We start from the raw sequence: 15,797 nt of genomic DNA, 5'->3' as shown, positions 1-15,797 counted from the left end.
AGTTGAGGAATCACTGTTCCAGTTGTGGAGAACAGAAACAAACAGATTTCCACAGGTTCGTGTCTTTTTGTGTTGTAGGTTCTCATCTACCTGGATGCTCACTGTGAGGTTGGAATCAACTGGTATGCTCCACTGGTTGCACCGATTTCAAAAGACAGGTAACACTCACACCTGTTGAGCCTTTCGTGTCCCATCTCCAGCTCAGCCTTTGCCCATGAGCAGTAGATTTTTCCATTTTTAAGATGTAAATCTTGTTGTTGGATGACACTGCTGTTAGGTGTAGTGCTGGTTGTTTTCCTATTGGTGGAAGTTCCACAGAAGCTGAGTCGGTAATAAAAGGTGATGTGAAAACAGTGAAGGTCAGTGATGAATTAGGGATTCCTGCAGGGTGTTAGTGTGCAGAACGTCGTACCAACGACGTTCCTGCAGCAGACTCCACCTTTGGTTCCATTGCCCACTCTGCCTCACACCATACTCGGAGCACTTCAGAGCTTTTTCTTTGATAATTGTCTCCCAGTTTATTTCCACGCCTCATCGTTGTGAGTGTTGAACAGTATATGTGGGTGTGTGTTTTTTTTTTTTTTTTTTTTATTGGTCAACGTTGGCTTCAGATTTTTAGTTACTGTGTTTAGTGATTACTGTTGAACTGTACCATCACTGCCCAGCCGGGGCAGATCACATCCATCACCAGAACCAGCTTGGCCTTAGTTGTACATACTGTACTACCATGCATTCATGTATCCAGTACAGTATGTTAGTCATTAACATGATATTTTAAACGGATTGTCTTCATTAACCTATTGTAACACAGAATATGAACACAAGAAAGGGTTAGGGTTAGGCTTGCTGGTATCTGGTATGCAGAATGTGAAGCACAGGCATCTACAACCAGAACTGGCTTCAATCAGATACATATACATACATAGATAAATATGGCTCCTAAATATTAAGGGGCAATTGTAAAAAAAACAACACAAAACACAACCTTTTTTTCTGCTGATAACCATTTATTATCTATTATCATCACTCCACCAGTGCAGTGTACAGAATGTTGGAGCCCACAGAGAGCGCTATCTGTTCTGAAACACCAGGGGCCTCATGTACAAATGGTGCATACGCAGAAAATAGTGGCGTACGCTCCTTTTCACGTCATCAGATGCAAAAAGACAGTGGAAATGTGCGATGCCTCACGCCAACTTCAGGGCTGGCATACGCACTTTTCTACAGCTGTTGATTCTTTGGCGACACCTAAGCTGATGTTGGGAAACTGTTATAATAAATAAATGTGAAAACAATTAGTCCTCAGACAGTGATGTGCACATCTGAGACACATGAACAATTAACACACCCATGTGTCTGCAGTTACACCAGTGGATATAAAAGCAGCGCAAAGTGGTGCAATGCATTAAAAACAATGGCTGCTTTAGCAGTATTAGAAGACTTTACAAATGGTGCAATTTGAAGAGAGCGTGTGTTCAGAGACATAGAGGATTTGCTGGCACATGATGGCGACTGGCTCAACAATCCTCCTGGAACTGTGCGCAGAGCTGCGGCCGGCGTTGGAGCGCAACACAGCGAGGAGCCATGCGCTGCCTGTGCTCACAGGTGATGTGCACACTGGGGTTCCTATAGCAACCGGAGCATTCCAGAGGGAGCTGGCCAACCGATTGGGACTGTGCCAGTCTATCCTGAGCCGAGCCATGCCAGCCGTGTGGGACAGAATTATCTGCATCTCACCCACGTATATCAAATTCCCACAATGCAGTTGAACAGGCCAAGATTAAAGTGTCATTTGAAGCGAGAGCCGGTTTTCCTAATATTTCTGTGCGTAGGTGGGCATTTGGGTCTGAGCGTACGCCATGTTTCAGTAGGAAATCCACACAAGTCTTTGTACATGAGGCCCCTGCTCTCTCAGAGGTAACCCTGCCTTTCACTGTGACACTGAAAGGCAGAAAGGCAGTCAACCATGTCTGGCTCAAGAGGATTTCCTGGGCCACAAGGGCGTGATCAAGCCCTGCTTAGTCTCTGGAGGTGACCATGGAGACCCCATTGGCCCTGGTCCACACTCACTCCTGCTTTAGGCATAACTGTAAAACAGTCTGCTGAGAAATGAGACGAGGGGTAAAAAGGACGTGTTCATTTGGAGCAGCACAGTGCTGCTTCTGAAATGGGCTGTGGCATGCCTGGTGGATTCACACACAGCGTCTTGTGTGGCCTTGATCTACTCTTGTGGCTGGAACTTGAAGCGGCCTGAATGTGGATCTCAGATAGAGATGGTGGAAAACAACAGCCCCCTTCCTCGAACCCTGTGTTTTGTCTGCTCATTAGGGCAGTTCCACATGGTTCTGTTAAGATTGTTTCAAACCTGTTTATGTAGAGGTATGGGGTGGGTCATGTCCTTGTTATGGAGTTATTGTGTGCAGTGGAAATGTTAAGTAAGTTAAGTACCTGGCAACAAAAGTCAATCATTGAGTGGGAATGAGGCTATGTAAATGTATGCATATGTTTCAACCAAACATGACAGCCCAATACCAATGTTTGTGTGTGTGTCTGTGTGTGTCTGTATGTAGGACAGTATGTACAGTACCACTGATAGATTATATAGATGGTAATGAGTACACTATGGAGCCCCAGCAGGGTGGAGATGAGGACGGCCTGGCTCGAGGAGCATGGGACTGGAGCCTGCTCTGGAAGAGAGTACCACTTAGCCAGAGAGAGAAGGCCAAGAGAAAACATACCACCCAGCCCTACTGGTACATACACTTCACTGCCAGCATGTTAAGACTCATCCCTGATCTTTTTGTGTCTCCATCTCCATCTCCATCCCTTCACCCCACCTGTTTGATCCTCCTCTGTGTCCTGCTCTGTCTCGGATTGCAACACCCCACCCCATGTCTTTGTACTGTCTGTATTCCCCCTCATGGTCACCGTCCCCACAACTTTTCTCCCCATGTATGTTTTGTGCATGTCCTCACATCTACTGTGTCAGAACGGTCTGTACGGTGCCTTTGATCGACTCCATCCACGGCCAGAGCTTCACCATCGAGGCCCAGGGTGGAGGAGACAGCAACGGTTTTGCTAGAGGAGCCTGGGATTGGAGCATGCTCTGGAAGAGAGTTCCTCTGGGAGACAGAGAAAAAAAACTCAGAAAAACTCAAACTGAGCCATATAGGTACAGAAAACTGATGCCTTCTGAATAATTGGGACATTGCCTTCAAGAATTAGAAAAGATAGAGCAGAATAACCAGCAACCTCTGATGATATGTCTGACATTAGTGCTGGCTCAAGTTTGAGAAAAAGCGTCCTCTCAAACCAAACCATCCCAGTTAAATGTTGCCTAAAATAAAGAAATACAGCTAGGACCTCGTTTAGAGACACTCATAGAGTTCAAAGTTATTCATGTACTGGCTAATCTTTTTTAATATACTTAATCACGTATTCAACTTGCATATATGTAAGTATGTGTATGTGTGTGTATATATATATATATATATATAATTTATACTGTATATATGCACACATATATACAAACATGCATAAATGCATGTAATGTACTGCATATCAGAACTAATCAACTACTGTAAACCAAAACTAGCTCTGACTAATGGGGAGTAATTTGCCGATGTGCCGTCTGCTCGCTGTGCGTCTGCTCGCTGTGCGTCTGCTTGCTGTGCGTCTGCTCGCTGTGCGTCTGCTCGCTGTGCGTCTGCTGTGCGTCTGCTGTGCGTCTGCTGTGCGTCTGCTGTGCGTCTGCTGTGCGTCTGCTGTGCGTCTGCTGTGCGTCTGCTCGCTGTGCGTCTGCTGTGCGTCTGCTCGCTGTGCGTCTGCTCGCTGTGCGTCTGCTGTGCGTCTGCTGTGCGTCTGCTGTGCGTCTGCTCGCTGTGCGTCTGCTCGCTTTGCGTCTGCTCGCTGTGCGTCTGCTCGCTGTGCGTCTGCTCGCTGTGCGTCTGCTCGCTGTGCGTCTGCTGTGCGTCTGCTGTGCGTCTGCTCGCTGTGCGTCTGCTCGCTGTGCGTCTGCTGTGCGTCTGCTCGCTGTGCATCTGCTGTGCATCTGCTCGCTGTGCGTCTGCTGTGCGTCTGCTCGCTGTGCGTCTGCTGTACGTCTGCTGTGCGTCTGCTGTGCGTCTGCTCGCTGTGCGTCTGCTGTGCGTCTGCTGTGCGTCTGCTGTGCGTCTGCTGTGCGTCTGCTGTGCGTCTGCTCGCTGTGCATCTGCTCGCTGTGCGTCTGCTGTGCGTCTGCTGTGCGTCTGCTCGCTGTGCGTCTGCTGTGCGTCTGCTCGCTGTGCGTCTGCTGTGCGTCTGCTGTGCGTCTGCTGTGCGTCTGCTGTGCGTCTGCTGTGCGTCTGCTCGCTGTGCGTCTGCTGTGCGTCTGCTCGCTGTGCGTCTGCTCGCTGTGCGTCTGCTCGCTGTGCGTCTGCTCGCTGTGCGTCTGCTGTGCGTCTGCTGTGCGTCTGCTGTGCGTCTGCTCGCTGTGCGTCTGCTCTGCGTCTGCTGTACGTCTGCTGTGCGTCTGCTCTCTGTGCGTCTGCTGTGCGTCTGCTGTGCGTCTGCTCGCTTTGCGTCTGCTCGCTGTGCGTCTGCTCGCTGTGCGTCTGCTGTGCGTCTGCTGTGCGTCTGCTGTGCGTCTGCTGTGCGTCTGCTCGCTGTGCGTCTGCTCGCTGTGCGTCTGCTCGCTTTGCGTCTGCTCGCTGTGCGTCTGCTCGCTGTGAGTCTGCTCGCTGTGCGTCTGCTCGCTGTGCGTCTGCTGTGCGTCTGCTCGCTGTGCGTCTGCTGTGCGTCTGCTCGCTGTGCGTCTGCTCGCTGTGCGTCTGCTGTGCGTCTGCTGTACGTCTGCTGTGCGTCTGCTGTGCGTCTGCTGTGCGTCTGCTCGCTTTGCGTCTGCTCGCTGTGCGTCTGCTCGCTGTGCGTCTGCTGTGCGTCTGCTGTGCGTCTGCTGTGCGTCTGCTCGCTGTGCGTCTGCTCGCTGTGCGTCTGCTCGCTTTGCGTCTGCTCGCTGTGCGTCTGCTCGCTGTGCGTCTGCTCGCTGTGCGTCTGCTGTGCGTCTGCTGTGCGTCTGCTCGCTGTGCGTCTGCTGTGCGTCTGCTGTGCGTCTGCTCGCTGTGCGTCTGCTGTGCGTCTGCTGTACGTCTGCTGTGCGTCTGCTGTGCGTCTGCTCGCTGTGCGTCTGCTCGCTGTGCGTCTGCTGTGCGTCTGCTGTGCGTCTGCTCGCTGTGCGTCTGCTCGCTGTGCGTCTGCTGTGCGTCTGCTGTGCGTCTGCTGTACGTCTGCTGTGCGTCTGCTCGCTGTGCGTCTGCTGTGCGTCTGCTCGCTGTGCGTCTGCTGTGCGTCTGCTCGCTGTGCGTCTGCTGTGCGTCTGCTCGCTGTGCGTCTGCTGTGCGTCTGCTCGCTGTGCGTCTACTGTGCGTCTGCTGTGCGTCTGCTGTGCGTCTGCTGTGCGTCTGCTGTACGTCTGCTGTGCGTCTGCTCGCTGTGCGTCTGCTCGCTGTGCGTCTGCTCGCTGTGCGTCTGCTCGCTGTGCGTCTGCTGTGCGTCTGCTGTACTTCTGCTGTCCGTCTGCTGTGGGTCTGCTCGCTGTGCGTCTGCTGTACTTCTGCTGTCCGTCTGCTGTGGGTCTGCTCGCTGTGCGTCTGCTCGCTGTGCGTCTGCTCGCTGTGCGTCTGCTGTGCGTCTGCTGTGCGTCTGCTCGCTGTGCGTCTGCTCGCTGTGCGTCTGCTCGCTGTGCGTCTGCTGTGCGTCTGCTCACTTTGCGTCTGCTCGCTGTGCGTCTGCTCGCTGTGCGTCTGCTCGCTGTGCGTCTGCTGTGCGTCTGCTCGCTGTGCGTCTGCTCGCTGTGCGTCTGCTCACTTTGCGTCTGCTCGCTGTGCGTCTGCTCGCTGTGCGTCTGCTGTGCGTCTGCTCGCTGTGCGTCTGCTCGCTGTGCGTCTGCTCGCTGTGCGTCTGCTGTGCGTCTGCTGTGCGTCTGCTGTGCGTCTGCTGTGCGTCTGCTCGCTGTGCGTCTGCTGTGCGTCTGCTCGCTGTGCGTCTGCTGTGCGTCTGCTCGCTGTGCGTCTACTGTGCGTCTGCTGTGCGTCTGCTGTGCGTCTGCTGTGCGTCTGCTGTACGTCTGCTGTAAACTGTAAACCAAAACTAGCTCTGACTAATGGGGAGTAATTTGCCGATGTGCCGTCTGCTCGCTGTGCGTCTGCTCGCTGTGCGTCTGCTCGCTGTGCGTCTGCTCGCTGTGCGTCTGCTGTACGTCTGCTGTGCGTCTGCTCGCTGTGCGTCTGCTGTGCGTCTGCTCGCTGTGCGTCTGCTGTGCGTCTGCTGTGCGTCTGCTGTGCGTCTGCTGTGCGTCTGCTCGCTGTGCGTCTGCTGTGCGTCTGCTCGCTGTGCGTCTGCTGTGCGTCTGCTCGCTGTGCGTCTGCTGTGCGTCTGCTGTGCGTCTGCTGTACGTCTGCTGTGCGTCTGCTCGCTGTGCGTCTGCTCGCTGTGCGTCTGCTCGCTGTGCGTCTGCTCGCTGTGCGTCTGCTCGCTGTGCGTCTGCTCGCTGTGCGTCTGCTGTGCGTCTGCTGTGCGTCTGCTGTACTTCTGCTGTCCGTCTGCTGTGGGTCTGCTCGCTGTGCGTCTGCTGTACTTCTGCTGTCCGTCTGCTGTGGGTCTGCTCGCTGTGCGTCTGCTGTGCGTCTGCTCGCTGTGCGTCTGCTGTGCGTCTGCTGTGCGTCTGCTGTGCGTCTGCTGTGCGTCTGCTGTGCGTCTGCTCGCTGTGCGTCTGCTGTGCGTCTGCTCGCTGTGCGTCTGCTGTGCGTCTGCTGTGCGTCTGCTGTGCGTCTGCTGTGCGTCTGCTGTGCGTCTGCTGTGCGTCTGCTGTGCGTCTGCTCGCTTTGCGTCTGCTCGCTGTGCGTCTGCTCGCTGTGCGTCTGCTCGCTGTGCGTCTGCTCGCTGTGCGTCTGCTGTGCGTCTGCTGTGCGTCTGCTGTGCGTCTGCTGTGCGTCTGCTCGCTGTGCGTCTGCTGTGCGTCTGCTCGCTGTGCGTCTGCTCGCTGTCCGTCTGCTGTGCGTCTGCTCGCTGTGCGTCTGCTCGCTGTCCGTCTGCTCGCTGTCCGTCTGCTCGCTGTGCGTCTGCTCGCTGTGCGTCTGCTCGCTGTGCGTCTGCTCGCTGTGCGTCTGCTGTGCGTCTGCTGTGCGTCTGCTGTGCGTCTGCTGTGCGTCTGCTCGCTGTGCGTCTGCTCGCTGTCCGTCTGCTCGCTGTGCGTCTGCTCGCTGTCCGTCTGCTGTGCGTCTGCTCGCTGTGCGTCTGCTCGCTGTCCGTCTGCTCGCTGTGCGTCTGCTCGCTGTGCGTCTGCCGCAGCGTTCTGTGGGACGCTGTTTTCGGTGTCAGGTCTAATCTTAAAGCCATCTCAGTTTGTGCTGGGGCGCTCTGTTGGGTCTACAGCCCAGTTTCTGATGTGAGTCAGGTTTGGACTGAGACCTTCATCTTCACCTCACTCTTCCTCCACTCACCTTCTCATTGATCATGACTTGTTATCAGACCTTTTTCTCAGCTTTGCCTTCATGAACTTCTAACAGCGTACTGCTTTGGTTGTTTCTCTGTCTGTCTCATGGCCTGTTTTCTGGTTTCTCTTCCTCAGTACACGACTTGGACTGAAATCTGTTATTTGATTAAAAACTTCTGAACTTGTAGTCTGATTTAATGCAGCACGAGGATGCAGAACTGTTTTAACTTGTGTGTGTGTGTGCCCGTAGGTCTCCAGCCATGGCAGGAGGTCTCTTTGCTATAGAGAGAGACTTTTTCTTTGAGCTGGGTCTGTATGACCCTGGACTACAGATCTGGGGAGGAGAGAACTTTGAAATATCATACAAGGTATATGTGGATTATTCCTGGTTGTGCATCCTGAGAATTGCCTCCAACAAACCATTTGAATACCAACTTTGTTCTTCTTGTGTGCATATGTAGATCTGGCAGTGTGGAGGTCAGCTGCTCTTTGTACCATGTTCTCGTGTCGGTCACATCTACAGACTCCAGGGATGGCAAGGAAACCCTCCACCTGCACATGTTGGATCCTCACCCACTCTGAAGGTAGGAACTCCACATTTTTGAACACTTGGGCTATCTTAAAATGAATACAGCCCATTTTTTTACCTCATTAGTTCTCACACACACTCAATACTCCAAGATATAATGGACGTATGCAGTGTTTTAAATCTCCCTTCTAATTCCAACCATTCACCTGATCTGCTGAACTTTGTTGTAAGTCTGGAACAATCAAAACTTATCAAAAATAATCGTTATTTTTCTTTGCTTGTGCAGCAGTGTTTTTCACATGGCCTTTAAATGCATTTAGCAGACACGGGACTTTCTTTTGGAATTGTATTTGGTTATTTACCCCGTGCTGTAAAGGTTCCAGCATGGTTGCTGCGATGGCTCACGCGAGCAGTGTTGGTGACGTCCCGGTTCCGTGCCGGCCATTTAAAGTGGCGCGAGTCGATGCGCCAGTAGTTGCAATCTTCTCATGCTTAAAAGACATATCTGTAGAGGGGCTTGTGACTTAGTCAGGTGGGTGTATGATCACTGCGGCTGACTCACCGCTCACCACTGGCAGACGGCACATTTGGGTTTTTACATCTTTTATATCTGTAAGATTGACTTTGTGTTGTCAGTTTTTCATGTGTTTGGAAACCAAATGGTTTGGTTTATGAAGTGTAATCATGTTGTTGTGTGTGTGTGTGTGTGTGTGTGTGTGTGTGTGTGTGTGTGTGTGTGTGTGTGTGTGTGTGTGTGTGTGTGTGTGTGTGTGTGTGTGTGTGTGTGTCTCCAGAACTATGTTCGTGTGGTGGAGGTTTGGTGGGATGAATATAAGGACTACTTCTATGCCAGCCGTCCTGAAACTCTCACTCTAGCCTATGGAGATATAAGTGATCTGAAACGCTTCAGGTACCTGCATACAAACATCAAGACATGCACAGTTTTTATTTAGTCAGATTGGTACATGCATACTTTCTATTGTCTAATACATGCAGTACCAGCCCAAAGCTTTTGAACCCGTGCTTGTTCATTTATGTTTGCGTATTCAAACCTGATACTGAACATTTGTGCTCTAAGGTGTGTGAACCCTTTAAACCTTTGCACATTCTGCATAAATGGGACCTTCCACTACAGTTCTGTGCAGTGTGATGATCCAGCCCTCATTTCTTTATATAATTAACAAGAAAACAGGGCATGGATGCTGGGATTCATCTCATTATGTGCAAACACTTGCTCCAGCCCTCAGTTTACTGAAAAATGACTGAATATTCCAAAGCATATGAACTTGCTGTTGGAGCCTTGATGACTGCAGCTGAACATTCTGGACAGCAGCTGGTCAATCCTACACTTGTGACACTCCTCGGTGCAGAGCAGCTTCCATCAACTCTTTGTGTAAATTCCACTGGATCTGAAGCTGAAAAGTGAAAGAATCTCCATGTGAAGCTCTGTGTTAATGAGGTTCTGTTTTCAGGGAGGAACATCGATGCAAAAGTTTCAAATGGTTCATGGAGGAAATAGCATATGACATTCCGCTGCATTACCCTCTGCCTCCCAAAAATGTTGAATGGGGGGAGGTAAGCACACAAACACACACACAGTGTGATTGAGTTATTGTGCTTGTTTTCTGAAGCTCGTGTAAGGTGTGGAACCATGTCTGCAGATTCGAGGCTATGAGACGAGCTACTGTATTGACAGCATGGGACACACGAATGGAGGGAGTGTGGAAACGGGCCCATGCCACAGGATGGGAGGGAACCAGGTAACTGAACACGCAGTGCCTTTCCATCTCAGCTGGAGTAAAGCAGCTTTTCCTCTGAACACAAGCTGGAAGCACAGCTCACCATGACAGCAGGTTAATGAGGAGCAGGGCCTTGATTTTAACCCAGTGAAGCTCCAGGTCTCAGTGTGTGTCCACAGGCTGCTGTTGTCAGCAGTTTATTCAACACAAATGGTGCAGAAAGGAAGTCGCTCTGAAGCTTTGGTGGAGCTGTGCTCACAGTGTGTGTCACTGATCCAGGCTGGGCCGCTAACTCATTATTGACTGTCTCAATTTAAAGAGTCGCTGTGCACAATACTGGAATAAAGGGGGTGTGTGGGTGTTACTTTGTGGTGTAAACTACAGGGACTGTCACTGCCGGGAGATGTTAGCAAAAAGCACTCGGGGCAATTGCTTTGAAAACAGGTTTGGTATAGCTGTAGTTTGAGAGGGACAAACTCCACCTGGAAGCAAGTTCAGATGATTAAGCCTGGTTTATAGTCGGTAACGCAAGACGCAACGCAAGCCCTTGTGCGGTTGCAAGCCCCCCCTTGCGTGCTTGCGTGTGTCACCTCAATTTTCTAAACTTCACGCAAGACGCAAGACGCGAGCAGAGCTATAGAGTAGCCACTCTGGACGCGAGCACAAGCCACTATCTACATCACATCCGGCGGCGTGTTCATCTTCCGGTTTCATCCCCTAATAAAAGACTGCTGTTTTCAAACGCCAAGGTAGAAAGCAAAGAAGAAGAAGAAGAAGCATGAATCCCATAGACATAATATATTATATATATTATGTCTATGATGAATCCACTCGAAGAGAGACTTGCCGAAGAGGTCCTGGCGGTGAATTTCCTTTCATCGTAGTAGGCTTGTCATTGAAAAAACCCGCTACTCCACCTACTGTCCTGGCGGTGAATCGCCACGCAGCACACGCAAGCGCCGGCAAAGCTAAATGAAGCATAAACGTCTCGAGCCATTAACACAAGCGCAAGACGCAAGCGCAAGGGCAGTTAAAAGAAGTATAACTCAGCCTTTACTATTGGTCCCAAATATCCATCCAGAGGCCCCCTCAGGACAGAGCCGGCCCCCTGTTTGCTGGGTTCCACACACCCACTCACTGACAGCACAGTGTTCATCACACACCGTCAGGCCCCAGCAGTGCTTCATAATTGTGTGTGTGTGTGTGTGTGTGTGCGTGTGTCTCTGTGCCTGTCTCTCTGTGTGTGTGTCTCTGTGTGTGTGTGTGTGTGTGTGTGTGTGTGTGTGTGTGCGCAGTTGTTCCGCATTAACGAAGCCAACCAGTTGATGCAGTATGACCAGTGCCTGACGAGAGGAGACAGCTCAGCTGTCATCATCACACACTGTGACCAGAAGCAGTACACTGAGTGGAAGTACTTCAAGGTGAGACTCATCATGAACCTCTGCTGCTGTATCTATCAGGTCATGTTGCTGTTTACCTTTACAAATGTCTATGTTCCTTATTGTAAATGATAACCTCCTGGGCTTAACCCTCATTCAAAGGGAATTCTGGGGTCCAGCACCTGGGGGCTCCTTACAGTAGTTGGATCCCATGAATGATCCCACACAAACAAGTTGGCCTTGTTTCACCCTCATGTGACATCATGTGTTCTCTGATGTCACAGCTGCATGTCTAACCCTCTCCTGTCTGCAGGGCCGAGCCTTACGGACTAGAATTCATGGCCTGCTGTTTTTACAAAATCCATTTAGCATTAGAATAATTCTTCTAAGTATTTTCATCCAGTCTCATCCCTTTAAATCCTGGTCAGTGCTGTATTTGAACACATCTGACTTCCCACTGAAACTCTGAAACGTGCCTGAGCTTCATCTGATGCCACAGCTCTTTTGTTGGTTCCGTACCTCACAGATTGGCTTAAAAGAATGCTTGCATTTCATTTCCTCCATCGGTTCGTCTTTGGTCTTATGCTGTTGGTTAGATGTTGGTAGCTACATCTGGAAGCTCCTGCAGTGCATGTGGTAGAAACACAACTCTTTTCTAGTGTGGCTGCGATCAGCTGCAGCGACTGTGCTGGAGCCAGATCACATTTCAGCTGCTTTCTATGTATGTGGTTGTGACGTCAGTTTGATGATGGATTTGTTTATGCCCACCAGATGTAAAGTCAACATGCATTTCATCTCTTTCAAGAGAAAAGTATAAATGACTTGTTTCTTGACACATCACCGAAGTGATGATGGTGAGGAAGATGAGAAAACAACAAAACATTGAACCGTGGATAGAAACAAGAATTCAGAGACTTTTTCCTTGTTTTTCTCCTTCCAGGATCTTCATCGGTTCACTCATATGCCAACAGGTAAATATCAGCACTGTTATACACTCCATTGTTATTCCTGCTTTCACCAACGCAGTGAGGACGAATCAGTGGTCTGTAGAAGATTATGGAGGCTTTTAGTTGTTTTTTAGGATTAAATCACTGCTCAATTCAATTCAATTCAGTTTTATTTATAAAGCGCCAAATCACAACAAATGTCATCTGATACAGTTCAATTCATTGTAATCATAATCCAATCAATTAAATTAGAAACCAGTCCAATTGATACAGACAGAACCAATTCAAAAACAGAAACGACTCCCTTTGAACAGGAAGAAACCTCTGGCATAACCAGACTCAGGAAGGGTGGCCATCCGCCTCCACCAGCTGGGGTTTGAGAGGACAGAAAAGAGGGGACAACAAACACTGTAACACCATTCAAAGGATATCTGTTGGAACAGGAAACACGAGTTAATGACCACAATAATGTCACATATACATAATATCATTTGAGAAATTAAACGGGGGAAAAAGAGAGTAAAGTGAGGAAAGGTGTGACAGATGAGGCCCCCCAGCAGTCTGGGCCTATAGCAGCTTAACTATGGGATGTTTCAGGATCACCTGAGCCATCCCATAGTTACATACAAATGCATGGAGCAGTTTTTCTGCATCACTCTGAGACAGGATGTTCCTGATTTTAACAATATTACGAAGATGAAAGAAGGCAGTCCTAGAAACCTGTTTTATATGCGAGTCAAATGATAAGTTCTGGTCAAAAGTAACTCCAAGGTTCCTCACTGTAGAACTAGAAGCCAAGGAAATACCATCTAGAGTAACTATATAGCTAGACAGTTTCTCGGATACCCAAGGCAGTTCACCTCCCGATCAGTAGGCGGCGCTACGTTAGACGACCCAATCTGGCGACGTCTATGGTGAAAGTTGATTGGTTGTTCACCTTCCGGCTCCGTTCCACTCCTCACAGTGAACGATGGCGACCCAGAGAGAAAGACTGTTGTTGGAGTTGGAGCTTGTTGATTTTGAAATGCAAATAATTTTGACCAAATGTTGACCGGCACACAGTAAACTCTTTCAGAAATGGCGGTGTTGTTGTTCTGAGAGGAAGGAGCTAAACCGGGAAAGTGATTCTGGAAATGATGTCGTTAGCCGACCAATCACAACCCTTGCTGTCTCCGCGAGTCTCCGCCTCCTTGACGGATAGATAGGAGTGTTGGCCGACGCACGCTCTCCGTGGACGAGCATAAATCAGGCTTTATGAGGCCATGTTGTACATGGGCAGGTTCAGGCTGTCAGTCTGTATGAAAGGCAGTCAGTGTTTCAACAGGTTTCTAATGAATGTTAAGTTCCTTGTTACACCCTCGATTTACACTAATGGCAAAACGTTAAATTTGTGAATCAGATGATGAAAATTACAAAGAGGTTGCAGGTGTCTGAAGTGTCCATCTTACTGCAGTTCCTTTCATTCCAAAAACACGCTGAAGCCTCTGTAGTAGAATGTTGTATCACATGTAGACCCAACAGGACCCTCAGGTGGTCCTCAACCATTTACTGACTAAGCTGCTCCAGGTTCAGGGTGCTAGGGGACCTCCCATGATGCTCTGATGATGTCTCATCTGGAAGTGTCTCATAATTATGAGACAGTATCTCTAAATGTCTCCTTATGAAGTGGCAGAAACGGGCTTCCGTACTTAAAGGTTGCGCCTTTGTTTGGACAAAGCATCCTGAGCCCCCCATGGTTGTGCTCACATACACTGACACACCTCAGCTGAGTGATGACGGCGTGCACACAGCCCGTTTGGTGTTGCGCCCCCCGCTGGCTGGGACAGATGGTTATCCTCCCGCTGGTCGGGTTCTGTTGGACCTCTTTCTGTTATTATGGAGTTTTTTGTGATTTTACACACTCCTTTTTATTCAACCACTACCATAAACTGAGAGAGGACACAAAGTGCTCAATTATTCCCGTCTTTGCTTTTAAAGGCTGAATGATTTTCAGAGCATGGTCCCAGCTTTGTTGTGGTGTGGTTAAAAGAAGCTTTTGATGGTCTGAGTCCTGCTAAACCACAGTAGCAGGTAGTAACGTTTGCTGATGTCTCTTTACAGGGAAATGTCTGGACCGCTCTGACCTGCTCCACAAAGTGTTCATATCTGAGTGTGACACCAGTAAAACCTCTCAGAAGTGGGAGATGAACAACATCGTAGCTGTATGAAGACTGGAAGAAAAGCTCTGGGAGTTTGGAGAGAACTTTTTACCAGGACGTGCACCAGGACATGATCCAGACAAGAAGCTGAGCGTGCTTTGAGCCAGCTCGTGTGTTGGGGACACGTGGGCGATGCAGTCCTGGATGCCACCGGCAGGTGAACCAGCTGATACAGACACTGAAGCCACCGCGCCTCAGAATGAGCGCTGGGACTGAACTGGAAACACGTCTTTGGCCTTTTATGGTGGCTGACTTTACATTGTGTCTTTTTCTTTGTTCTTTTGGGATCTCAAGTCTTTCCTTAACTTTAACCTTAATTCAGGAAGCTAAATGCATCTTTGCTAACCATGTCATAGACATTTTTAATCCAATGATTAGCTCACTTACCAAACAGACCTGATTGGTGGGAGATTCACGGTTCATCATCAGTGTTTGGACATTCTGGCTTTTGTCAGGCTCAGATGACTTCATGTCTGTTTTAAAACACCTGAATGATTAAAGAAAGAAACATAAGCAAGTGCAACTTTTTTTGAAGTGACTGATGATGTTAAGTTTCATCCTGTTTTATGTCTGTAAACAATCAACATGGAAAACAACTGTTTTTCATTTTTTATTCATTTTCATTGAACAGTCAGCAGCACAGTGCTATTTTGGTTTTTCATCAACTTAGAAGCAAAACTGAACAAAACACACAATCAAAAGAAAATCCATCTGATTTCCAAAAAACCAGCAGAATCTGTGTTTGTTCGTGTCTCAAAGCAGCCACGCATCTTCTAACGGGTAGTGGCACATCAAAGGAACTAAAGCTTTGCTCTGACTTGTTCCCCTTCTGTGGTGTTGGATTCATTATGTGAGACTGCTGGCCTCACTGACTGTCCACAACATTTCAGGAGGGGGGCACTCTGCTGGGACGAGGTAACAACTAGTCTGAGAAGAGAAATAATGAGAAAATGTCTGATTTTTTTTTTTGTTTGGTTTTGCAAGGGAAAGAGGTTTGGGTGTGGTACTGATCATCAGTTTTTTGTACACTAACTGGAAGTCTTTTTAAAGATGATCATGGTGCATTATATGAAGGGCCTTTAATGATGTAAATATCTAATTTATAGCAGAGATTTAATAATGTCAGGCCAAATGATGGGGGACTGTGGAAATAAAAGACCTTTGATACTAACTGTGTTGTCTCTGTTTGTGTTTGAAGTGGTACTGAGATGAGGGTACCACGGACCCCCCAGGACCCCCCAGGACCGTACAGTCTGATCAGGACAGCTTAGTTTAGTCCAGCTTGAAAATGAGTTTGACGTCTTGGATCTGTTTGAACTCCCACCTCTGATACATTCGCTGAAGTTGAAACCTAGTTAGTGTGGTTTGAGCCACTGTAACAGTAACACTGGTCATTTTAAACAGGACTTGGAACAAATTTGGACATTGACTTTGCACCAAAATCCAGGTGGATGTTTCCACTAACACCTGGATTATTGCCTACCTGCCAAACAGACCACAGTTTGTGTGACTGATTCTAATTATTGTAAAGTCA

At 49.1% G+C, this 15,797-nt stretch overlaps 1 protein-coding gene across 2 annotated transcripts in view; it reads left to right on the top strand.

Annotated features, from left to right (window-relative positions):
- galnt7 (UDP-N-acetyl-alpha-D-galactosamine: polypeptide N-acetylgalactosaminyltransferase 7) overlaps positions 1-15,434 on the top strand; it is a 32,439-nt gene extending 17,005 nt beyond the window's left edge. Inside the window, exons 6-15 of one of the 2 annotated variants that reach the window (XM_075464238.1) lie at positions 79-158; positions 2,990-3,172; positions 7,722-7,839; positions 7,933-8,055; positions 8,795-8,910; positions 9,473-9,575; positions 9,662-9,760; positions 11,035-11,160; positions 12,059-12,089; positions 14,166-15,434. In XM_075464238.1, coding sequence (XP_075320353.1) covers positions 79-158; positions 2,990-3,172; positions 7,722-7,839; positions 7,933-8,055; positions 8,795-8,910; positions 9,473-9,575; positions 9,662-9,760; positions 11,035-11,160; positions 12,059-12,089; positions 14,166-14,272 — 1,086 coding nt within the window. In that variant the 3' untranslated portion in view covers positions 14,273-15,434. Of the gene's footprint in view, positions 1-78; positions 159-2,570; positions 2,754-2,989; positions 3,173-7,721; positions 7,840-7,932; positions 8,056-8,794; positions 8,911-9,472; positions 9,576-9,661; positions 9,761-11,034; positions 11,161-12,058; positions 12,090-14,165 lie in introns of both variants that reach the window. The other variant, XM_075464240.1, reaches the window with a different exon arrangement.
- Positions 15,435-15,797: the final 363 nt, after the last annotated feature.

Source organism: Odontesthes bonariensis, chromosome 4, assembly GCF_027942865.1.
Source record: "Odontesthes bonariensis isolate fOdoBon6 chromosome 4, fOdoBon6.hap1, whole genome shotgun sequence".
In the NCBI taxonomy this organism is placed as follows: domain Eukaryota; kingdom Metazoa; phylum Chordata; class Actinopteri; order Atheriniformes; family Atherinopsidae; genus Odontesthes; species Odontesthes bonariensis.
Note: the sequence above shows the minus strand (reverse complement) of the source record. Positions and strands in the feature narration are given on the sequence as shown.